The 25592-nt window shown below is 41.3% G+C and overlaps 2 protein-coding genes across 3 annotated transcripts; one reads left to right on the plus strand and one right to left on the minus strand.

Annotated features, from left to right (window-relative positions):
* Window positions 1-5230: 5230 nt before the first annotated feature.
* blvra (biliverdin reductase A) lies at window positions 5231-24096 on the minus strand. Of its 2 annotated transcripts, none has more exons than XM_080862028.1 (7): window positions 23938-24096; window positions 15972-16091; window positions 14648-14767; window positions 13338-13435; window positions 11962-12051; window positions 6970-7138; window positions 5231-6550 (listed from the first exon to the last, which is right to left on the minus strand). In XM_080862028.1, exons 2-7 carry the CDS (start codon window positions 16088-16090, stop codon window positions 6295-6297), a joined length of 852 nt encoding a protein of 283 aa, XP_080718154.1. In that variant the 5' UTR covers window position 16091; window positions 23938-24096; the 3' UTR covers window positions 5231-6294. The 2 variants fall into 2 exon arrangements, with proteins under 2 accessions (XP_080718154.1, XP_080718153.1); XM_080862027.1 differs by having other exon boundaries at window positions 11944-12051; window positions 23938-24095.
* On the plus strand, window positions 9514-11099 carry LOC308383860 (E3 SUMO-protein ligase ZBED1-like). The gene is made up of 3 exons (XM_080862023.1): window positions 9514-9740; window positions 9927-10546; window positions 10634-11099. The coding sequence occupies exons 2-3, from the start codon at window positions 10019-10021 to the stop codon at window positions 11027-11029; spliced, it is 924 nt and encodes a 307-aa protein (XP_080718149.1). The 5' UTR covers window positions 9514-9740; window positions 9927-10018; the 3' UTR covers window positions 11030-11099.
* Window positions 24097-25592: the final 1496 nt, after the last annotated feature.

The raw sequence follows: 25592 nt of genomic DNA on the forward strand, positions 1-25592 counted from the left end.
CATTGAAACTTAACATTTCCAGAGAAATTTTCAGCAATATGTACAAAGACTCAGTCAGAAGAAATCATCAAACAATGGCCCTCTACCCATAATCACAAAATTTGAAAGATTTAAGCATAAACAAATGGTACAGCAACAAGGGAAAGAACTGAGAGGAACAAATTACCGACTAAATGAACATTTTCCACAGGAAATATATGAAAGGAGCAAGAAACTTATCCCAGTCAGAAAGATGAAGATGACAGAAGGAAAGAAAGCCGTGATAATAGCAGACAAACTGTACATAGACAGTAGATTGTACTGGGACAAAGATGTCACACCCTGGCTGTCTTTACCAAAGAACTGTCACTGTTATTTTTGCCTTTATTTGTTTGTTTCCTCACTTGTCATTGTCGCCTGTCACATGCTTTTCTTTCATTTTCTTTGACATTGTTTACTTTACTATGTAAATGTCACAATCTGTGGAAGCAGACTGTGTGGAGTGAGGAGGTGGACCCAAGTCCAGACACGCAAAACGAAACTTGATTTTAACAAAGGGTGAGCCGTTTATTGGAGGCTGATAAAACAGTACAAAAACAAAGGCGACACGAAACAATAACCTATACTGGAAGAAGTCTAAACATGAAAAACCCTGAAACATAAACATAGAAACCTGAAACATGAAGACTTCATAAACCTGGAAACGTGGCGTGACATTGCAGGTAAGCAGGCAAAACAGATGAACGGACAAAGAATGACAGGAGCTCAGAGATTAAATACCCACAGGAGGTGATCAGGGAAGTGGAAACACGTGGGGAATCAGCTGATTCAAATAAACATGATGGGAAGTGAAACTAAACACACTGAACATGGAACAAATGACCTCTTCAAAATTAAAATAGGAAACATTACAGGACGCAGACATGACCACACAAACCTGATTACACAGAAAATGCAGACATGAAACACATGATGGACTTAATATGACAAACTGACGAGGAACACACACTGTAAATACACACACAGGAAAAAGGGGATTGGAGATGAGACAGACGAGGTAACCTAGGGAAAATAGAAGGAGCTGAACTTACAATGAATGATAAAAATATAACACTCAAAACGCTGGGTCACATGACCCAGGATCATGACAGTAAAACAATACAATCACTAAATGTCATTAGCTGGAATATTAAGGGTTTTGGCTCTCATAAAAAAGAATGAAAACATTTAAACATCTATCTGACCTGCATGCTGATACAGCAAACACATCTCTCTGAGCGATCATATTGATCTTAAAACAACCAAAAATAATCAAGTATTTTATTCAAATTATAATTCAAGACAAAGAATTTTGATCAATAAAAATATACAAGCAATATAAAACCACTGTAGATCCTGAAGGTTTTGCACATACACACCTACACTCTGCCGATAGATAGATACCCTACTGGGATAATAAGCTGCCCAAAGGAAGTGATAGAAACAGCTGATATCAAGACAACAAAGCTCCTGACCATGTATGGAGGGTTTCACCCCAAATCCAGCACCCTGAGATTATATGTCAAGCAGAAGAAAGGAGGCCCAAGACTACTGTGTCCCCTATCCAGGATGAAACAACATGAATGTCCATGAATGCATCAGGAACACTAAGCACCAGTGCTTATTGAATACCTCAGGCAGAAGAAACCAAAGAAAGAAGACGAGCAAGTGGAAAAACCACCCTGGAAGAACAGGCGCCCGCAGGATTTGTACTGAGGGCAGAAAAAGTGACTGACATCCAGAAATCCTACCGGTGGCTGGTGAAAGACAGCACAGAAGCACTACTCATGGCAGCACAAGAACAAGCCCTTAAGCACACGATCAATAGAGGCTGGGGTCTATCACACTGGACAAGACCCCAGACACAGGCTGTGCAAAGATGCCCCTGAGACAACCAACACCTAAGAGCAAGGTGCTAGCAGGCAGGCCATACATGGAATGCCATTACCAAGTTGCTGTCATAGTATGCAGGAATATCTGTGTCGAGATGACCTAGAGACTCCGAGGTGACTGACCGAATTAAAATCCTGTGGAACTTCCAAATACAGACAGACAAGCTGGTGATGGCTAACCAAAAGGATATAGTCGTGGTGGTGTGAGATTATTCTGTTATTATATGTTACCTTATATATGTAATCAAAGTAGTTGGATTAGAATACTGCTGTAGATCATATTATACCCTTTAATATAGAGTGTGTGATCAGTATGTAGTTTAGTTCTCATTATACTTTTGAGTTAACAGAACATATTCACTTATTAGTTTATTAGATAAGTGTGCATCACTCTGTATCCTTGATCTGCTGTGAATGTCTCATACTGTGTTCTTGACATGTTTTATTGCTGAATCATAAACAGAAGGAGACTTTGTGTCTAGAGCAGAGGAGCAATGATCCGAGGTCATAACTTAGGGAGAAAGAATGTGAATGTTTGGGCTTTTACGACTAGGTGGGGGCCACTAGCGGCTATAAGAAGCTGAGTAACACGTCACCATTTTGAGACTTGCGGTGACCCTCTTCAGGCATGTCTCCCCATCATGATGGTCCCTATGCTCTTAAGTGTTGAATTGTATGGAAATAAAGTATTGTTGATTGAGCATAAATACACCGAGTACTGTCCTTCCTTCAGCCCAAAATTGGGAGATTTCAACAGTGGACAAGCAGAGGAAGACAGCTGCAGTGATAGACGTAGCTATACTGAATGATAGCAACAACAGGAAAAGGAACACAGGAAGATGTAGAGGGTGAAGGCAGCAGTAGTCCCTGTAGTAATGGGAGCACTCGGGGCAATGACCCTCCAAACTGGGCGAGTGGCTCCAGAAGATTCCAGCAGCAGATTCCAGAAGATTCAGAAGACTCCAGCGCCCTGATGCACTGGTGCTGAGACAGCCATCTCACCCTCAATGTCACAAAGACAAAGAAGTTGATAGTGGACTTCCGGAGGTGCAGCACACATGCCCATCACCATCAATGGAGATGCTGTGGAGAGAGTCAGCAGCTTTCATTTCCTAGGTGTAAATCTGGGGGAGGATCTCACATGGTGAGTACACACAAACAAAACAGTGAAGAAGGCGGAGCAGCGCCTCTTCTTCCTCAGGAGACTGAAAAGATTCGGCATGAGCCCCCGCATCCTCAGGACCTTCTATCGCTGTGCCATTGAGAGCATCCTCACTGGATGCATCACCACCTGGTATGGCAACAGCACCACTTACGACCGCAAAGCTCTCCAGAGGGTAGTGCGGTGGGACGAAAGGATAATTGGGGGTGAGCTTCCCTCCCTCCAGTTGTGCTGTCCTCGCCCTTTGTTTTCACCGGCTGGACAGTAAGATAATGCTCCAGTAAGCAGACTTATTTTCCTTTTTTGTGCTGATTTATTGAAGAATGGCCTCTGATCATCGCCTTCTCTTTGACTATTGTAAAACTGAAAACATACAAAATATTGCATTAGCAAACTACTATCGCAAACTAGCTTGTTACACACTTACTGCGAGCTGACAAGAAAAAACTTTCATAACTCACACGTACAAATTATTATACAATTTGTAAATAAAACAAAGAGACAATTATTATTTTATCATCACTCATACTTTTGGACAAATCTCGTCCAAAGCAACATTTTAAGGTCCATGTCAGCTTAAAACAGTAATACTTTGGCATTACGTTCAGCCATCTTGGATTTTCCGCTTTCTCTATTTTTCTTTTTCCAAAGTAATCAAAAGAATATTACAAAGCAGCCACCAGAGGGAGCTCTAGGGCAGTTTATAAAACTGTATAAGCCAGTGTAAATTATAAAGTCAGAACAAGCGTAGTCCTTGGAGAACCAAAGATACCTTGAAGGACCCCCAAGACCCCAGGCCTCTGGTAGAGGACCCAGTGGGTGTTCATGTGAGAATGGGCTAATGATAAAACTGCATAAACTGAATTAAACATGAAGAGAATTGTATTCATATGTGACTGAATGTTCATAATTATTGGAACTTCCTAACATAGAAAAGAAAAATAAAAGCCTCATCTCTGCATCCAGGAGGGCAGCGAGTCTCAGACGGCCTTTAATACTCCGTTTAGACACTTTGTCACTTGGATTAACAAATGTGTCTGCTGTGTTTCAGGCTCTGGAAAAGAAGGTCTTAAGACCAATTTCTGCTGTAATTTTCACCTTTATTGTTGAATACACCAGTTTTCAGTTGGGTGTTTCTAAGATAAGATCACCTTTATTAGTCCCGCATGTGGGAAATTGGTTTTGTCGCAGCAGGAAGTGGACAGTGCAAAAGTTGTATAGCAAAAATTAGAATACAATACGAATAATATACTGTACTTCATACTGTATTGTTTTCTTCAGTGCACTCAGTTCTTTCTGGCTTTGCTCAGTGATGTAGTTTTGTACCCACTGTTTTTCCCACACATAATTTGCGTGCAGGCAATGTCAGTAACTGCATCCCAAAGCACTCTTTGGTTACAGACGGTGGATTACACTCTTCACCTTTATCTGTGTCAGTTATCTTGACTTGCTCACCTTTGTGGACAGTCTTTAACCCAGTGAAAAACAGACGGATAAACTGCACATTTAGTACTGCAGCCAAACAGTGAGTTTCTTCCTGATCCCTTTGTGCCAGTGGCTAGCCTTTCTGTCACTTTTGCTATGGGATATTTACCATTTCTTGGTTAATTCACCTACTTGAGACAGCCTCTGATTTTCTTCCAAATATCCTTTTTAGAGTCGACTTCATAAATGTAAAAGTCAGATCTGAACATGCTGTAAAGACTTTAGCATCCAAACATGCAGCATCTAATGATTTAAAAGCCAAGACTGCATTGGGAAGCTCCATCGTGTACGTCCACGTGTGACTGTATCATTGTTCAAAGTCCATGGTAGAGCTTGTCACAGTTACACTGGGGTCTGTCGTTATCTTCTCAAGGCAAGAAACATCATAGGTCTGGTCTTTTTCTTCAAGAAACAAACTGTCAAGATTCGTGAGTAATGTGTTCGTACCAGGGTCCTTGTTCAAGTCATCAACCAGTGTTTCCCCCACTGTTTCTCTCATCCAATTGGAAACCATGAAAACACCAGTTGCTTGCTTATCTTTGTTGAGCTGTGACTCGTATCCAGAAAGCACCTTCATTCTTTCAGCTTTCATTCGTCAAAGTCTGGAGGAAGTCTGTCATTGCGAGCCATCCTCTCCTACCAATATTGATCTATAATGAAGTCAGACTTTAAGGTGGTTTAATATTTACTTTATTAGTGTACATCACCATCCTGTTGACTTCCCAAAACAACTGGGATGTCCCCACTTAGAAAGTCCAACTGGAATAAGCTTGCAAGTCAATAATGTCATCCATAAATGCAGTTTAAAATTATGTCATGCAAAGAAAAAGCCAAACGATTAAAGCAACTGTTTTTGGGAAACATGGATGGCACGTGGACATCCAGGTTGTTGTCAGCGCTCAGTTCAAAAGAAGAGTTCTTTGAATTCTCTATCACACAACAATGGGACGACATTCCTCTGCTACAAACGCAGCATTCCTCACTTCCCAGATATTTATGAAGGTTGTTGTTTTATTGTGAATAAACTGAGGCTACGTCCACACGTACTCGGGTATTTTTGAAAACGCAGATTTTTCTATGCGTTTGCACCTTTCGTCCACACGTAAACGGCGTTTTCGGTCACTGAAAACGGAGATTTTTAAAAACTCCGGCCAGGGTGGATAGTTTTGAAAACTCCGTTTTTGCATTTACGTGTGGACGAAAAAAACAGAGAAAACGCAGAAAACGCAGCGTCAAAGGTGTGCGCCATTTTTCACCGAAACAATTACGCCACGTAATTGTTTCGGTGAAATGAATTTCTACAATACTGTTACTGTTACTTGTACTCTCTGCAGTGTTTAAATGCTTACATATACACACAGTTACTGTCCCTCCACACATACGACTCGGTTCTGCTTCTATGCCCCAGCCTTGTTTACTATTTCCCACCGAGGCTTCTAGACTTCTGATTGGCCAACATTTCTACAGGTTAGGAATATATCGCCACCTGTTGCTTTGGCATGTTCATAGCAGCGTTTTCCTTCATTTCTGCGTTTATGTGTGGACGGGATTATTTTTTAAAACGAAAACAGAAAATCTCCGTTTTCAAAAATACCCGTGTACGTGTGGACGTAGCCTATAAATATATGTGACTTTCAAATCACTGCATTTTATTTACATTCCACACAGCATCCCAAATGTTTTTTGAAACAGGGGTATAAATGTAACTATCATCCAATGAGATCAAGGAGTTTCCCTTTAACCTTGGCAAAGCTCTTGTATTTTGCCTGCCAGTTCCAGGCAGTGTAGGACCCTGACTCTCTCTCTCTGGAGCTCTTCAGGACTCACTTGGCCTGCCAGCTTAGCAGAGAAATGGATCAGGTCTTGCATAAAAAGGCCCACGGTCCCTCTTGGTGCCGGAGGAATCTGAGTCAGAGGCCCTGAATCAAACTGAAAGTTGATGTTTTTTGCTCGGGGGAGGCCTGGTTGCCGTTCCTCAATCCATGTCAGAGATCTGGATGGACATAAGATGAAATGATTACACGTCATTTACGCCTCTCATCTGTCCTTTCGTCATGACAACCAAACGACTGGGACATATTCTCACTCAGTGGCTACTCCAATGGCTTTCTGACTTTAAAAATACTTTTATTTATTCCAGTTAGGTGAAATGAAGTTATGACGCATGTACTGCACAACTGACAACAGAAAAGAGTGATGCTTCAAACAGACTTTTGGCTATGATTTTTGAAATATTATCCACATGTACATTCCTGTTGTTTGGGGTTTAGTTAGTCTGTTTGGTCCAACCCTGCTCTGATGTTGGCCCTAGCCCCCAGTCTTGTGTGCTGACATGTGGGATAAGATGTCCTATTTTCACTTAGGGTATAGTCCTCCTCTTGTTCTTCATTCAGATGGATCTATCCTCCGTACCTGTTGTCAGATGTTAGCAGCTTTGCAGTCATCTTGCTGTAGCTGTTAGCAGGGTCCTCCTCCAGTGTTGCTGCAGATACTGAGAGCTCACCAAACAACTCAACCAACCAAGTAAGGCGGGCGATGCCGCTGAATGATGGGAAACCAAATCCAGGCTTTAAAGCTCCACCTTGAAGAAATTACAGCACGTACATTACTAAGAGTTTCCTGAAGTTTGAATTAGAGTTGATGAGAACTGTTGTGTGTTTAAAGCATCGTACAGATGACTGAATTATTAGACCTCACATCAAATTTTTGTCAAAAATTCCCCTAATACTGTTTCTAAGATTGCAAAGGATAGCATTTCTAAAGATACGAGTTTTCTTTAGAAAGCATAAATTTCTATATTTGTTTGTATAGAATAACAATTGTTTCTGAAAAATACCAAGCTCAACGTTACTACCTCTGAACTTAGTCTTACTGAGTAACAGCACACACCACTCCTATGCTTTAACTCGCCGAAGAAGAATGTGCTGGGATTGCTCAGGAGACGTGTGCTGTCGCAAACAAACGTCTGCAGGCTGCTATACACAAACAGGATACACAATTCACTATTTAAATCACAGGCGGTAACTACACCAACAATTTTCTTTAAACACTACAGGTGCTGCACAGAATATTATACATAGATACACATACAAGCATATTTAGAGTTTTCATATTCATCTGGTTTTCACTGGTCATTGTGCTTCTGCCTCGCGTGCAGGGACTGTAAACGAGGGCCTAGTTCATCCTTTGCAGATCCTCAGAATATTCCCTTCCCTGGGTAACGTTCTGCTGGTGGAAACGTGATCAGATTTTAAACCCAAGGTAGGGCTGGGCGATATGACCCAAAATTCATATCTTGATATTTTTTAGCTGGATGGCGATATAAGATATATATCTCGATATATTTTTTTAAAGCCATAAAGTAAGAACAAGAAGAGAGTTCTTAGTCAAAGCTGTGTCCCAGATGTCACACAGGCACTTTTATTAACATAGAGCAGATGTACATAAAATTTACTCAAAAATAAATTATGAGCATTTATTAAATAATAATGCTCCATAAATAAAAGAAAACAAGGTTGTTTTTGTGCTAAACAAAGAGCTCACAATTGTGCAGTCAAAATGTAAACTAAAAGACGCCGAGCACAATAACAAAGACAGATTTCACAGCTGCTCTGTTCCCAACTTCTACTGCGTGACTGACAGCCTGGAGTTTGAAATCCGCTTCGTAACCACGTCTCTTAACAGGTGCCATTTATGGTCCTTATACACAGTAGGGTACTATTACGTTGAAGCACAGTACGTATCACTCCGCGAGGCTCAGCCGTAATCCTCCGACAATCCATCAAGCGGTGCAGCTCCGTAGCTTACCAAAGTCGTACTAAAACATTTTTGACAGATTGCTGAGCGCCGTGCCGTGTACCACATAAAATCGGTTCGCGGCCATCAAGCACAACCAGAATTCATACATAAGGCGCGCTGTCAACTTTTGAGAAAATGAAAGGATTTTAGTCCGTGCAGCACCTCTGGGCTGCATGGCGTTAGCGTGGTTAGCTCGTTAGCGTGGTTAGCTAGCTAACACATTGACGCCGTCCAGCCCCATGCACGGTAGGGCTGCACGATAAATCGAAAATTTATTGTCATCGCGATATCAGCCTGCGCGATGGGCCCATCGCAAAAGACGGCGTAAACTGCGATAATTGGGTACCTTAAAATGTTTACACACGTGCTGTAAAGAATTTACCAATCAAAGAAATCCATTTACACATTTGACCAGTCGAATAGAGCCCTTCACGGCATTAACCAATCAAATGGATTAGAGGCCCGCCTCCTACGCAGGTCGGGCGCGAACAACGCTGCAGCAACGAGTCAGAGTTGTAATGGCTGAGAGCGAGACGCGTGACGAGAATGCTACTGAACTCGTGGCTAAAAAAAAAAAAATAGTACCTCACTTATTTGGAGGTACTTTGGATTTGATAAAGACGACGTTCTCCAAACACAGGTACTCTGCAAAACTTGCCGAACACTCGTGGCAACCACCAGAGGAAACACGACTAATCTCCACCATCATCTTCAATACAACCACAGAGAACTGTTTGAAGAGTTCCAGAAAGATAGGGCTAGCCAAACAAAGGTTGCTAATGTTAAGACAAAGAGCGCAGCAGTCCAACAGCCGTCTCTGTATCAGAGTTTTTCAAGTGGAATTCCTTATGAGAAAACGTCGAAGCGGTACAAAGAAATAACAGAGGCCATTACACATTTTTTGGCTAAAGACATGATGCCTATAAATACAGTTAGCAGAGAGGGCTTCACCAGTCTGATACATAAAGTGGACCAGAGATACCGCATCCCCTCACGAAACTACTTTTCACATGTCGCCATTCCACAAATGTATGAAACATGCCGCAAGACCGTCATGTTTGAACTGAGCCAAGCTGAAAACTACGCAAGCACTACAGACCTATGGTCAAGTCGTACAACGGAACCATATATGAGTTTCACAGTGTACTTCCTCACCGAAGACTTTGAACTGAAAACACGGTGTCTAGAGACTGTGTATTTTCCAGACTCCCACACTAGTGAAAATATAGCCCATGTATTACGTGAGGTGTTAGCCAGCTGGGATCTTAAAGAAGATCGACAAGTGTGCATCACCACAGACAACGGTGCCAATGTTGTGAGAGCCACGGAGCTAAACAACTGGGTCAGACTTCAGTGTTTTGGACACAGGCTGCACCTTGCAATCGGTAAGTTTTATTCAAGGCAGATCTTTTTAGCAATGAAAATGTGCTATACATTATTATCAAATTGATATTGATAAGGATAATGTTACCTTTTTAGACAACTTTAGTTATAAATTTCAATTAGTTTTTTTTTTTTTTAAAAAAAGGTTTTAAACATGACAGTTTTTTTGTTTCCTCTTATTTCTCCAGAAAATTCTATCAAAGATGATGCCCGCATTGCCCGAGCCATTGGACTTTGCAAAAAGTTAGTTGGACATTTTTGCCACAGCTGGAAAGCAAAGATGGCTCTGAAAAAAGCACAGCAGAAGCTCAACCTCCCAGAGCACACACTGATCACAGAATGCCCAACCAGGTGGGGTTCCAGGCAGAAGATGATTGAGAGAGTCCTGGAGCAGCAGCGGGCCATTTCTGATGTCATCTCAGCAGACAAGAAATCAAGACACTTGATTCCTACTTGGCAGGATCTTGAGGTACTGGAGTCTGTCAACCAGGCATTACACCCCCTGCAAGACTTTACAGATGCCCTGTCTGGTGAGAGCTACGTTAGTGTTTCATATGTAAAACCAGTCCTTCATCTGATGAAGACGTCGGTGCTTGCAGAGAAGGAAGAAGACAGTGATTTGACAAAATCAATTAAGAAGAAAATCCTCGAGTACCTGATTACTAAATATGAAAATCCAGCTACCCAGGAACTTATGGACATGGCGTGCTTCATGGATCCCAGATTTAAAGTCAGCTACACCAGCACTGATCGAGTCTCAGACATCAAGACCAGAGTGATGTCAGAAATGGAAGCAGTGGCACAGAAGGTATTCATGCATGCTTATATATAAAACCTTTCAATTCATATTTAGTCCAAAATGTTTACTTTTCTTATAATCTGCTTTCTGTTCCAGGAGAGAAGCTCCGCTGAACCAGAGGCCCAGACAGATGATCCACCCAGTCGTCCCCTGAAGAAGGCAAAAAAGTCCCTGGGCAGTTTCTTCAAGGCAGCTCCAATCCCTACCTCCTCTTTTATGCATCTCTCACAAGCTGTTGAAGCTGAGCTTAACAGCTACTTGCTATCCACGGCCATAGACAGTGAGGAAGACCCCTTGGCATGGTGGAAACTCCACAAAATGACATTCCCACAGCTAAGCAAGCTTGCAAGGAAGTATCTCTGCATACCTGCAAGTAGCTCACCTTCAGAGAGACTTTTTAGTACATCAGGAAACATAGTAACATGTCAGCGCACATGTTTAAAACCTTGGAGAGTAAACATGTTGGTTTTCCTTAACAAGAACTTGCCATAAAAAACATTCACTCAGGAAGGATGAATGCAAGATAGAGAAACCTTTTTTTTTTTTCAAAAAATTACAAAAATACACTACCTACATTGTTCTTAATTGTTGATAATATTAGTCTTGGCCAGTACGACCACAAAGGTAGACAATTGTTCTTTGGTGTGTTCCCACAGCAGACAAGTTCTTACCTATAGTTTAATCTAGTAAAGTTTCCACTCCAGTTTTGACTTGCATCATAACTACTTGGTGAGTGGTAAAATGATGAACAACTGCATAGAGATAATTTGCAGTATAATTTAAGTTATGTTTATTTAAAACTAATTATAGAGACCGGGAAGGATGTCTTTCAGAATTCAAGCCTCAGAAATTTTTTTATGGGGGCAATGTTTCAATGTTTGACTGCACTTTGTTGTTACACTGCTAATACAGCAGCTTTCATTAAATAAAACTGTGCAGTAAAACGGAAATTATGTATTTGTTTTTTGTTTTTTTTTTGCTATTTATTTTATCGCAAGTCATATCGTTATCGCAGTATTGATCACAGTTATCGCACATCGCAGGTTTTCCTAATATCGTGCAGCCCTAATGCACGGTATGCGCAGTAACTCGTTAAAGGAGATTTGCCGTGTCCATCTTGTTGCTTCCTGCAGGTGAAGCGATGGGGGAGGAGGGGGAGTTGTGTTCAGTGAAAGAGAGGCGAGGCCGAGTAACGTTGCGTAAAGACGAAAGTGGACGAAAGAGAGGCAAACTTGCGGCTCCACAAGTATAATTATAACGTAACATAGACTATATCGATATAAAGGATATTGTCAGATCTTATATCTCGTATAAAAATATATCGATATTTTTTAAAAACTCGATATATCGCCCAGCTCTAACCCAAGGGTTATTTAAAAAGACACTCTTTAGCTTCTGTCTCTTACCAGTAAAATGAAGAGTACCTTCTTGCAAGGTTTTCCCCTCTACCTCTCTCTTCAGCTGTTTGTATTCCTCTGTCAGCAGCTCAATGTGTTCTTCATGCAGAATCACTCCTGACAAACAGACACAGTTGCTGAGAATCAGAGGATTCAAACTTTTACAAACAAAAAAAGAAGGCATGCTACACAAAATGCAAACAGGCGATGCAATCATGTGTGCCCGTATTTTATTCTCAGCAGAATACAGAAAACATCAAATGTTTAAACAGAGGAAATTTACCATTTATGAAAAATGTTGTGAAAATATTAGCTCAACTTGGATTTGAAGACAACGTGTCTCAAAAAGATGCCAGCCACTGCGTAGCATCTCATTTCCTCGTGTGCCAAATGTTGTTGTCTTACTCAGGTATGCAAAGACCCTCCCTGAGTATAACCTGGAAGAAACATGTTGCCCTAAAGCCTCTGAAGTCTGTTCCTGTCTGATGCACCTCCATGATGATCCCTCTCGTCTTTATATTTTGGGGAAGGAATTTCAAATTTTGATTCAGCTTCAGAGGTTTGGCCCACAGCAGATTTCTGATGGCTTCTTCTTTGCAGCTTTAACCTGCTAACTGTGTTAAAAGACAATTATTTCTGGATGCGTTCCTAAATCCATGCTGTCATTTCCATGACAGAATCATGTCTGTTTTTAATGCAGCTCCCCCTGAGGGGCATTCAGCCTTTCTGTGCCCATGCACACAGACATTCCTCCAGATTCTTGGAATCTAATATATCATTAATATCATTTGCTGTAGTTGGAGACATCTAGTCTGTGTGGTCCATAACAGAAGAACATTATTCTAACATTGTTCCACAACTTTTGTAGACTCGGTTTTTTGCAGATTAGTGACTCTCTGCCCATAATATTACTCTGGCTCTCTAACATGCTCTTTCTACAGCCAATCATATTACTGACCTGTTGCCAATGAACCTAATTTGTCGCAAAATGTTCCTTCAGCTGTTTCTTTTAGTATAACAAATATTTTTTAGCCTTTGTTTCCCCATCTTGACACAAGTGAAGTGTTGCTGCAATCAAATCCAAAATGAGCTACTATTTTTCTTAAATAAAACAAAAAGTCATTTCCCACAGTATCATCAAACTGTGTTTCTGCAAAACAACCGATCCAAATGCTATTATGAATTAGTGATCACTTGCAGAACCATCAGGGGTAAATGTTCATGCTGTTCTCACAGCAGTAGTGATGACAACACTGTACTTAATAAAAGGAACTTCCATTACTCTGAGATGTTACAGCTGAATTGCTTCACTTTTTAATTATCTGTTTGACAGCATTTCTCCGAACTCAGCGTTTGACGTGCAAAGGGAAAGTGCATGGTAGCACACAATCATAAATGATCACCTTTTTCTTCAGCTAAGTCCCAAAGCTCCACCGCAGCCTTGTAGCTCATGGTCATAGGATACTCAACACAGACATGCTTCTGTGCCTGCAGAAACATCCTAATGAGACACGAGTTCTTGGTCAAAATGAAGGCAACAAGAATAAGTAGTAGGTCTCGTAAACATTCAGAATTTTGTTACAAATGTTTTCTACGATGGGAGAAAAAGACTCCTGTCAGATAATAGAGCACTATTGGGGACAAAATTAGATATGTAATTACATTTTACATGAGCGCTTAGGCATATTTGAACGTTTGTTTAGACCCCCCCGCACAAACACATCCTCCAACCGCACACGCCCATATTTTGCTCCACTGCGGTTTATTTCACACCTCAAACATTTAGTAAACAATTAAGCAAATGCAAGTAAACAGCAATAAATTAATAAAATAAACTACTAACTCTTTTACACTGCGTTAACACCCACACAGGTTTTTTTAAAAACGCAGCTGTTTCTGTGTGTTTGGACCTTTCGTCCACGTAAACGTGTTTCAAATCACAGAAAACTGAGATTTTTTAAAACTTATTTTTTGCCTTTACGTGTGGAGTTTGTAACACAACATCAAAGGTATGCGCCTTTTATCACGTCACGCTGTGGCCACATTATTGTTTACATGAGATAAATTGCAGAATGGCAGATAGAGACAAAATACTGTTAATCTGACTGTCTGCAGGTTTTACACACTTACATACACACACACAGTTACTGTCCCTCAATTTACAAAGGCAGAGGCGTCATGGTGGGATTATTTTACTGTAGTTGTTTTTTCCTGTGTAATAATATTCAACATTGCTGTCAATACATTTTTCAATTCCTCTGCGAAATAGGTTCAAAAACATAAACAGCTGTGGGATCCTGTCTGTCTGTGATTTGAACCGGGGGAACAAATCGTGGCAGGATCAGCCTGATGTTATTTGTATCCCGCTGTAACTTTACTGTATAAAGAGCAAACATCTCCAAAATGTCAGGAGTAGTTAGTCATTATAACAAGTGTTTGTGAACTAAAAATCACGAATGTGGGATCCTGTTTGGCTGTGATTTGGAGAGCCCAGCGCTGCTCCCGATGAAGGGAAAAACAATGTGTTACTAAGTCTAGATGCAGTCTGGCTACTGATTCAGTGAAAAAAAATTGCGCGGTTTCCACTCCAGGAAAAATGACTCAGCATATTTCCTTAAATCTGATGTTTAACCTCTTTCACGTTTGTAATCTAAGTATTCCCAACCCCCTGTACATTTTTTCTACAACATTTTGTAGTTGCACAGACATTTACCTGACATTGTCCTCGTGTGACATGTTCTCAGTACAGATGAACGCCACATGAACGTCGTCTCTACCCAAAGCCTCCTCCAGTGAGATCCGACTCACTCCCTGCTGAGGCTCCAGGCTTCTCCTTTGGTAAACCAAAGCAAAAGAAGCAAAAGGAAGAATACAGTAGTCACAGTTAAGACAACATCCGATGAGACTGAAGATTCACAAACAACAAAAATGAAAATATACACCGATTGTCAACATAACAGCTTTACATTACAACGCTATGAACTTTAATTCACTAACAGTCTTACAAACTGTTCGTAAACACAGTCTGCAACCCTGGGTGCTTGACTTTACACACCTGAATTCATGGAGTTGGACGGGACAGTGAACACTGTAGTGTACTGTGACTTTTTATGGGTACATGGCAAGTCATGGCCTCCAGTTTGGAAGGAGCATGAATTAGTGTGTGAGGTTGAGAGATACCAGCTGGAAACAGCTGACTTCACCTCGTCACAGCTTGGGGGTTCTGAAACCAGACCCTGGAATGGGGCTGGAACCTGTTCCAATCCTGGGAAACAGTTCGGCAACTGAAGAGGTGGAAGAAGTGTTCTACTGTATCTGTGACTGCTCCGATGGAGAATCTCTGGTTTGATGGCCTCAGGGTGGCCTCTGCTTTCTGCAGATGATTTGTTTCTTTTGGCTTGATCAGATGATAACATTCATCTAGAGTGGTTAACAGCCCAGCTGGAAGCAACTCAAATGAAAACCAGCACCTCCAAGTCTGAGGCGATGGTCCTCTGTAAAAAAAAAAAAAAAAGTGGCAGAGTGCCCGTTGATTGGAGGGGAGTAGCTACTCCAAGGGAAGGAATTTCTCAGGGTCTCACAAGTGAGAAGACTGACATCGATTGGTGCAGAGCTGAGTCTGAAAACAAATCTGCTGGTTTACCAATCGACCTACATTCTATCCACGTGCTTTGGTTAAGGGCTCACTGTAGTTTTACTATTCCTCTGCATGATGACTAGGATGCCTCCTGTTTTGAAGAGGTCTTCATGGAAGAACCCAGGACAGATTAATTAGAGAGATTAGATATCTCAGCTGCCCTTGGGAACTACTCAGTGCACCCCTGGAAGAGCTGGAGGACCTGGGTAGGAATAAGGACAACTTGTCTCTGCTTACACTGCTGCCCTTGCAATGTTGTGACATCCATCAGTTAGCTTTATTTTCATTCACCTCTGGACTCATCATGAGCTAACGATTTATGACAATAATTTTGCTTGACAAAGACCACATACACTATATCTCATATCATTAATGAGCTGCATCAGCATGTGTGTGTTACCTGGATATAAATCCTTTGACAGCGAGTTTCTCTGCAGGACTGCCACGTAGTGGCACCAGCATGTCTCTGATCCTAACACAACCAGCTGTGCCAATGCCAATCACCACTGCTCCAAGCATGCTGCGTGAGAAAAGGTTAGGTTGTGTGCAGGATGTAACAAATATAATGTAAACAATATATGAACAACTATAATGAACAGTTTCATGTTTCATTCTCATCCAAAAACACACAATCTCCAAATCTCCTCCTTTTTAAACAGACTTGCTTTGTATCAGTGCTTGTTTCTTAGCCAGCCCCTAATTTTTAAACCTTGGACTCTGTGGAGGTCTGATGGGATCTTCCAGGAATGGTGATGCCATTTTCTGGAAAACTGATTGGTGAATGGGTGATGATGTCATACTTCTTGATCTCTAATCTGGAACTTAACCTGTTTGAGAGTAGGTTAGGCTCTAAGCATAAAGACTGCAGTACACCTGTCAGAGCTCTAGACTAACTTGTTGTCACGGTTGCACTGTTGTATGGCGTTATTTTTGTGCCACTATTCTGAACGCACGTAAAAAAAATTTGCAGGTGCAAGTGTTGCATTTTGAGGAGAAAATTATTTTGAGCGAAGAAAAGCTGAATTTGAGTGAACAAAATTCATTCCTGCGTGCAAAAACTGTATTTCAGTGTTTGCTATTATCCACACACACACACACACACACACACAACAGCAGCCCCTCTCGCTCAGTTTTTGCACTTGCGCTCGCTCGCAATGTGTCACTCGCGCTCTCAACATTTCTGCCCGTGCGCGCTCAACTCTTTCTGTACACCGTTATATTTGTGAGACAAAACCAGCCAATCACAGACTTGGATGCAAAAAAAATCTGATTGGCTGTTTTTGTCTCCAATCAGCTCAAAATGACGAAATGAAATATCCCAGAATCCATTTTGTCCAAAACTCAAACGAGGCAGTGGCAGAGGAACGCAGAGTGGCAGAGTTTGAAATATTACTCTTTCTGGGTCACAAAATAAACCTTTGAAGATGATTCATGTGAGAATGGTGCTGCGTAAACTTCAAATACCTGCTCGATTCATCAAGACATCACATATATCCATAAGTGTTTATTTCCAAACTTAACAATGTGGTGTTTGCTGTACAGTGCAGCGAGGAATGCTCAGACCTCTACATTGGAGAGACCAAACAGCCACTTCACAAGCGCATGGCACAACACAGAAGAGCCACCTCCACAGGACAAGACTCAGCAGTCCATCTGCATCTTAAGGATAAAGGACACTCTTTCGAGGATGCCAATGTTCACATTTTGGACAGAGAGGACAGATGGTTTGAAAGAGGAGTGAAAGAAGCCATCTATGTCCACTGTGAGCGACCATCTTTGAACAGAGGCGGGGGTTTACGACACCAACTCTCTGCCATCTATAATCCAGTTTTGAGATCCCTTCCCAGACGCCTTAACGCCCACTCACATCCTGGGCCATCTGACCTCAGGAATTCACATGATAAGGTGGGGCCAGGTTTCACAATGAGCACACCCGAAACTCTGGCTGATTGGGACCCACGCCCAGTTTCCCACCTTGGCTCAGGCGATTAGAGGATCATCAGGGGGTCCTTTTGTCCCTCTGTGGGGGGAAACTCCCACTAGGTTTATATCTGGGACTCTCCACCATTTGACCTTAGAACTGAAGAAGCTTCTCGGATGAGAGGTGAAACGTCTTCAAGCAACTTAAAGAAGTCCAGACGCTTTTCTTTGCAAGCTCCTTTGACTACGATGACCTGGATGACTGAGAACCTTCACAGACAATGTTAATAGTACATTTCCCTTTTTTTAGGAAATGACCTGTATGTATCTGTGTGTAATCAATAAAAGGATCCAGTGCTGCATTATCTTTAGTTACATTGATAATATTTATTTATGGTGAAACAGTGGTGGAATATCGCTGTTGCTTTCGTATAAATGAAGCGGACATACCTGCGTGGCCGCGATCTAATCCTGTTTACATAAAGTAAACCTGCTCCCGAGCAGGTTTACGCTTACGGCTCTGTTGCTACGACAGCAAGTCCCGGATGAGCTTCGGGGAACCGAACGATCCAGGATCACGCAAAATCGTCAACAATCAAATCCAGCTAACTTACTTAGCGAGGTACGAAGAACGGGCCCCAGGTGACTGATATATGCATTTTTTTTTCTTTTTCTTTCTGCCCATTCTGTTGGTTTTTGTTTTTTGCCCTTCTCCCCCGTCCCTCTTCTCAGCTCTTTCTCTTTCCCTCTTTCTTTCTCCCCTTCTTTCCTCCAGTCAAGTCTGTCCCGTATTCAGCAAGTGAAAATAAAATAAACAATAAAAGGTGAATCAAATGGACCATTATGGCAAGACTGGGATGGTCAATTTGGTAAAGTAAATCCGTTGGGCATCTTTCTTTGCCTTTAGACAACAATTCTGATGGCAAAAGAGCCAAACGGGACAGGCAAAAAAAAAAAAAGAAAAAAAAAAGAGGAAGTGATAGCAGAGCTGTACGTTTGAATTAGCTTCAAAAATCTCTCAGTCAGAACATAGTATGTCATGTTTAGGTGTAAACTAGCGAGCTAACTTCCTGTTAACTTCTAACTCCGTGAAATTTAATAAATTCTGTTTTCATGGATGCCTGGATGTTAAACTTAATTGTTACACCTGGTAAAGCAGCAACGCTGATGATGAAAGAATTTAGACCGTTTTTAACTCTTAGTATTCGTTTGACTTTGGGACCTGAAACGGACGGAGTTTTGGACCCAGATTACTCCGCGAAGCTCCTCACTACGGCAGCCGTAATGCTCTGACAATCCATCAAGCAGTGCAGCTTACCAAAGTTGTACTAAAACATTTTTTAACAGATTTCTGCAGCCAAAATCGGTTCGAGGTCAGTAAGCACAACCAGAATTCATACATAAATCACACTCTCGATTTTTGAGAAAATTAAAGGATTTTAAGTGTGCCTTATAGTGTGGGAAATACGTTATACAGAAGAATATATCGTGATATATATCGTTACTGTCGCGGCTGGGAAGGCGAGCCGTGTGGTGTGGAGGAAGGAGGACCCAAGATGCAAGCAGTGGATGAAAACGCTAGTGAAGTTTATTTACAAGGTGTAGTGGCAAACAAGCAGTGGGGGCATGACAAATAACTGAAAACATCTAAACTGGGAGAACTAAAATAACAGACCTGGGAGCATACGACAAGAGGATGAGAGGCAGACGACGAGCAGGCCACCGAGGAACACAGACTGACACGGAGGAACACAGACGAACCGGCAACAGGGAGGAGAACACACAGGGCTTAAATACACACACCAGTAATCAGGGGATGAGAGACAGGAGGGCAACACAGCTGGGAGGAATCGGAGCTGACGGGACAGGGGAAATGTAAACTGAACACACTCACATCAGACAGAGACCTTCACAATAAAGCAGGAAACTCAAACACGGGGAACCAAACAAGACACAGAACTAAACAGACAGCTTCACAAACAGACGGGTTGACACCATAGACAGACAGAGACACAGACGCAGACTCAAAGGCAGACCGAATATAACACATAGAACTCAAACAATAATCATCATCATCATAAACTAGAAAATGATAATAAACTAAAAGCGCTGGGTCACCGACCCAGGACCATGACAGTTACCGCACGTGCTTCAAATTATATCGCGATATGAATTTTAGGCTATATCGCCCAGCCCTAAGCAGCAGTCACAAATGCAGTATTGCCGCTTGTGGTCTTTCCACACTCATCACAGTAAACGCAGTGCATCAGGTGGTCAGCTTTACTGTATCTTAGCCAGGGAAACTGGTCAAACCACTCTCTTTGAAATGTATACACGTCCCCCTTTTACTTTCAGTGGGCTCTGGCTCAGAGTCAATCGTGTGTGGCTCATTATGGGATGCCGTCTCCGGACCGGTGTTAGACATAACCTGAGAGGTTGATGGCTCCATGTCAGAGCTGGCTATGAATTTCAGATGGTTCAGGCCTTAACGAAAAAGTTATCAATCGTTCTTTTCATCTTTTCTCATTACCCACAGCTGCATCCACTTCTGTCAGGCCTAGGCTGCTGACTAGGGCTGGGTATCAACACTGATTTCTATTATTGATTCAATTCAGGTCTGACTCAGACAGTGTCAAAGTAACTGAGGATAAAACAGAAAAAAACATGAAGGAGATTTTTCTGGCCTGGCTTTTTATAGCAGATAACCTTAAAAATATTCTGCAGTAGAACAAAAACTGAAGAAAACCATGAATCAACAAAGGGCTGTGCGATATGACCAAAATCTCATATCCTGATATAAGACATCTATCGTCCCGATAACGATATAAATCACAAAAATTTTACATTTTCTGTAAATTCTGTGAATCTCGGGCAGCTCGACTTGCGTGAAGTGTTTTCAGCTGGGCGCTGTGTACCTGGAGTTGAGACTTTTAACCGATGCATGAAACGATACATTTTTAGACATAAGTTGTAACGGTGCCGTTTTCTTTGTGAGTATTTATTACACGGCGTGCTGCGGGGAAAAGCCTGTTCTAACGTTTGAGTCTAAGGTTTATTTTTTAGCACCTGATGCCTCTTTTATGCTTCTCATCTGTAAACACTCTGAATACTCTTTCACGGGATTTCGTTTATTTTTAAAAGTCTCAACAGGATCTTGAGCTTTATTGTGAAAGGTCAATATATTAATAAGCGGACGGTGGAGCCACGCCATTGTTTAACCGTCGTGGTTGCTAACGACAACCGGCTTCGTAGCTTAGCAAAGTCGTACTAAAGCATTTGACAGATTTTCGAGCGCCGTGCACATAAAATCGTCTCGAGGTCAGTAAACACAACCAGAGTTCATACATAAGGCACACGGGATTATAAGGTGCTCTGTCGACTTTCAGACAAATCAAAGGGTTGATTTTAAGTGCGCCGTATTTTCCAAACAACACGGTAATAACGACGGCCCACTAGCATGCTCTACCAAAAATAGTGCTTTGTTGTGTATCTGAGGGACGAAAGCTAAACCAGTTCCACACCAGTGAAGCTGCAGCATTTTTACAAACCAGTTCAGGTTCATTCGTTTCATTCAACGATCCACTTTCACTCTTCTCATTCTCCGTGGCCGCCATACTTTTTCCGCCATGTGCATATGAAAACAAAGGCACTGCGCATGCGCGTTTTACCCATATTTTATCGCCATATTTCAATTTGTTATCGTTGCCCAACATTATAGCGGTGAACGGTATGATATGGCCCAGCCCTAATAACCACCATGCCACCATGTTGCCCACATTGCAAAACCTTTATAATAAATACAAGATAATGGAAATTCAACTCAAAAAATATTTAATAAGATAGATAATAACATGTGTCTATAAAATGTTTCTCAGCTATATTATTATTTTCAGTCACATGATCACTAACTGAATATTTTTCTATGTAGGCATTGACTTTTCAGGTGTTTTTAATTTTTTGTTTGATAATTCTTCCTAATTAAAGAATTAGAACAAGAAGTCTGATGTCTTGTATTCTTTATGAAAGAATAATTTGAAATACATTACTTTTGCTTTTGAGTTTCCACACATTACTTTTTTGTACAAAGTATCAGTATCAGATCAGTATCATCGATACCAGCCTGGATTTTCAATTTTCAATTCAATTTTATTTACACAGCACCAAATCCCAACAACAGTCGCCTCAAGGCGCTTTATATTATAAGGTAGACCTTAGTGTGTGAATGGGTGCATGACTGAATGTGTAAAGTGCTTTGGGGTCCTTAGGGACTAGTAAAACACTATACAAATACAGGCCATTTACCCTACAATAATGCATATAGAGAAAACCCAACTATCATATGACCCCTATGAGCAAGCACTTTGGTGACAGTGGGAAGGAAAAACTCCCTTTTAACAGGAAGAAACAGGCTCAGGGAGGGGCGGGGCCATCTGCGGGGCGAGGGGAGGAAGACAGGATAAAGACAGGCAGTGGAGGAGAGACAGAGATTAATAACAGGTACGATTCAATGCAGAGGTCTGTTAACACATAGTGAGTGAAGAATGTGACTGAAAAGGAAATACTGAATGCATCATGGGAAGCCCCCAGCAGTGAGCCTGCAGTGTGAGAGCAAAGTGCTCTAATAGGGTGATATGGTACTACAGGGTCATTAAGTTAAGATGGGGCCTGATTATTTAAGAGGAGCAGGATTTTAATAACCACCATTTTCATGAGAATCCTGCAAGCTCAGAGAGTGTGTCCAAGTGTTGAAACAGTTTGCATATGACGCAATATTGTCCAAGTGGCGAGACCTGTCATTTAGGAGAATACTGCAGCAGCTTCTTGCCCCTTAACAGCAGGTGTAAATGATGAACAACAAACGGTGAGCAAAGCAGGTAATATTGGCCCCTTTAGACGATCCCAAAAATACATGTACTCTCCACTGTGTTCCTGTTAATGACAAACTAAATGAATTTACCCCAAATTACTAAAATATTGATATTTTAAATAAGAGAATCGACTGGAACATAGATATCTGGTGTCACAGACACTTCGGTGCAGCTGTCGCATGACACAAAGATGGTGTCATGATGACGTCAGAATTGGTAAGCATAGTGGCCATGGGGATGTACTCTGGGAAGAGTGAACCACCTTTGCAGCAGAGAAAACTCAGTGTTAACCCTGAAGTTACCTGAATATGCCAAAACTCATCTTCGTGGTACAGGCCTCTAAACGATTTTGAATGTGTTTGCTTCTGAAGTGAATCTCAAGCGAGCTCAGTTCAGCATGCTTCTTTAAGAAGGCGCATAAATGACCAAGCAATGGTTAGACTACATGCCTGTGATGTAACCCTGTTAGGTAACTGGTGACAATAACTTGAGGCATCAGCATTTAAAAAACGAGCACGGTTACTAACGGTTTAACCTGTGCTCAACTTCCCCAGAAAATTCAAAAAAGTTGTGCCGCAAACAGATTGTCAGCATTTAGCAGTTGTGACGTGTTGGTCTATAATCTGTAAAACATATGTCAAACATATCTCTCTTGAATGACGTCAAGCCAGAAAGATCATTTCTGTTATGAGGTAATAGCTCCAGTTCCCTTTTTATCCTTTATTTGTGAATGTAAAATGCTCATTAACATTAAAAATGTCTTTTACAGGAGAGATCAGCAGAGGGCAGCAGAGGGCAGTAACGTGATGTATATGGGTTATAAAACACAGAGCACTACAATTACGCGGAGCGATGAAGATACTTTCAAAGCAGGTCATTTCTTTATTTTTATCAAATAACCCCTTTCAATGTAGATTATTTATTAATACTAGTTTTGATGTATAAATTATTGATGTAGGGCAAACAGTTTGGGTGGGACAGGACGAGAAAGACAAATTTTTTAAATTATTCTCCACACTCTGGTTTTTTGGCAGTTGACAGTGGGGCGAACATTCCGTGAAAATCTAAATCTTCCTAAAACTTAAACTGCTCTTGTGAAACAACCGTAAAAGATATCGCAACGAGGATTTGGACAATAAAAGTCCAAAATCTTGTGACCCGTTTAAAGTACGACAAAGTATGGCCGAGCGGTAGGCCTTCAAAGTGGTCTGTGTTGGCGCCTTTTTTCGGGCCCATCCCCATCGAAATGGATGGGGGAAAATGGGGTCTTTTTTTGGGAATTTGGGGAAAACTGTGCGACGAATCCCTACCAAGAGTCGTGGGGTCGTCTCATAATTTCAGGCGGAAGAAAAATAATAATAAGAATAATAAATCTGTCGAATAGTAATAAGTGTGCCATTACATAGGCACACTTAATAAGGAAAGATATTACACACACCGCACTGAAACACCGGAGATCACTTTTTGTCGGACCATCACCGGCAGAGCGCGAAATATTCTGTCAGCGCCGCCGGTGATGGTCCGACAATCATTCAGCGTCATTGCTACAAAACAAACTACATCATGTTTGTCTCTTACCTGAATTTCTTTATGTCCTCTGTGATTCCCACAAAAACTGCAGCTATTACCGAAGTGCTGCTTACGTACAAGTTACATATACCGACCTGACATAACAACACTTCGCAGCGAGTAAGCAAGCAGCACCGACTGTGACGTAGCTGCTGAAAGCCCCGCCCTGCTTTAGGTGCGCTTGTTTTGTTCAAGCGGAGTTATATTTGGTACACGTGCAATAGGACGCTACACAGAGCTACACATTATATGTTGAATGGCTGCATTTTTTTAGACTATTGTTGGTCAGCACAAAATTGTACTTTGTGAAAAATCTACGGAAGAGTATTAGGGTCTCATTAAGAAAACAAAATATTATCGACCACATTTTGAGATTGAAGTCATAATTCTGTTTTGAGAAATGTGGAGAGGCACGGCTGCTGTTCCCTGTGAGTCGGTTTTAGTAACAGGGAAAGAAATGATTTGTCTTAGAACATAAACACAGTCATGAGTGCAACGATGTTGAAAAGCTTTTGGTCACATGTGAAAACACAAACTTGGAAGAGTGCATTTGTACAAACTACAATGACAGTGGACAGATGCAAGCTTATCAATAGTTTACCCTCGTACAAGAAAGAAGATGTGTGCCGTGTCACACGACGGCCCATCGACTTGTTTCACTAGCTTATCTGCACGAGGCATTTTGCAAACGTGGCTTTTTATCTTGAAAGAACAAAAGTAAGCTCCACATTTCGACTTTCTTCTCAAAATAAATTTTTTACTTTAATCTGGAAATTTCAACTTTATTGTCCAAATGATAAAACAATCAGTGTGAAATACAACTACAAACGTTGGAACACCACATTTGTTTTTCAAAGAAGAAAGAATTTTTACTATCTTGTATTGGCTGAAATATTTATGTCTTTTAAAAAAAACTGTCATTGCCACATGGTTGACATTGTTTTTATCTTTATCATTTAGTCTGCTGTCAGTAACTAAAACTGGACTTGTTTGTAACCCAAAAATAAGAAATGACCTTGTTTTATCGTGAGACTAGGTGTAGAGGTGTAGGTGACTTTCTTGTCCGAGTTATTCTTGTGACTTTGTTAATGTAATTGATATTTAACAGTTAACCAATTTAACACAAAACTGAGTTTTCCTGCATGACTATTCAAGCCAACAAACAAATGACTTCATCCCAGACCTCTCCTATCTTAAATCAGAATCAGAATCAGAATACTTTATTGATCCCTGGGGGAAATTATTTTTTGTTACAGTGCTCCATTATAAACCAACATTAAGACAAGACAGACAATACACTAACTAAGAATAGTACAATATATACATATATATACATACATACATACATACATAAGTCACTCATAAATAAATAGTTGGAAAAGAAACATGTGTAGCTGTAGCAGCAAACAGTGTGTTAAGTGGATGCGTTGTACAGGGAGATGGCCACAGGCAGGAATGATTTCCTGTGTCGTTCAGTGGTGCTTTTCGGTAATCTCAGTCTCTCACTGAACGAGCTCCTGTGACTGACCAACATGTCATGGAGTGGGTGGGAGGTGTTATCCAACATTGTCTTTATCTTGGACAGCATCCGCCTCTCTGACACCACCTTGAGGGAGTCCAGCTCCATCCCCACAACATTGCTGGCCTTACGGATCAGTTTATTG

This window comes from Rhamphochromis sp. 'chilingali' (genome assembly GCF_963969265.1).
Source record: "Rhamphochromis sp. 'chilingali' genome assembly, chromosome: 16".
Classification (NCBI taxonomy): Eukaryota; Metazoa; Chordata; class Actinopteri; order Cichliformes; family Cichlidae; genus Rhamphochromis; species Rhamphochromis sp. 'chilingali'.

Bases quoted from the DNA above. Each gene is read 5' to 3' on its own strand.
- blvra (XM_080862027.1), bottom strand. From the start codon at position 16,090: ATGCTTGGAGCAGTGGTGATTGGCATTGGCACAGCTGGTTGTGTTAGG. The intron at 12,052-13,337 runs GTGATCATTTAT...TCTGTTTGTCAG, and splicing joins GGACTTAGCTGAAGAAAAAG to GAGTGATTCTGCATGAAGAA. The intron at 6,551-6,969 runs GTACGGAGGATA...ATGTCCATCCAG, and splicing joins CTGCTAACATCTGACAACAG to ATCTCTGACATGGATTGAGG.
- LOC308383860 (XM_080862023.1), top strand. From the start codon at position 10,019: ATGGCTCTGAAAAAAGCACAGCAGAAGCTCAACCTCCCAGAGCACACA. The intron at 10,547-10,633 runs GTATTCATGCAT...TTTCTGTTCCAG, and splicing joins TGGAAGCAGTGGCACAGAAG to GAGAGAAGCTCCGCTGAACC.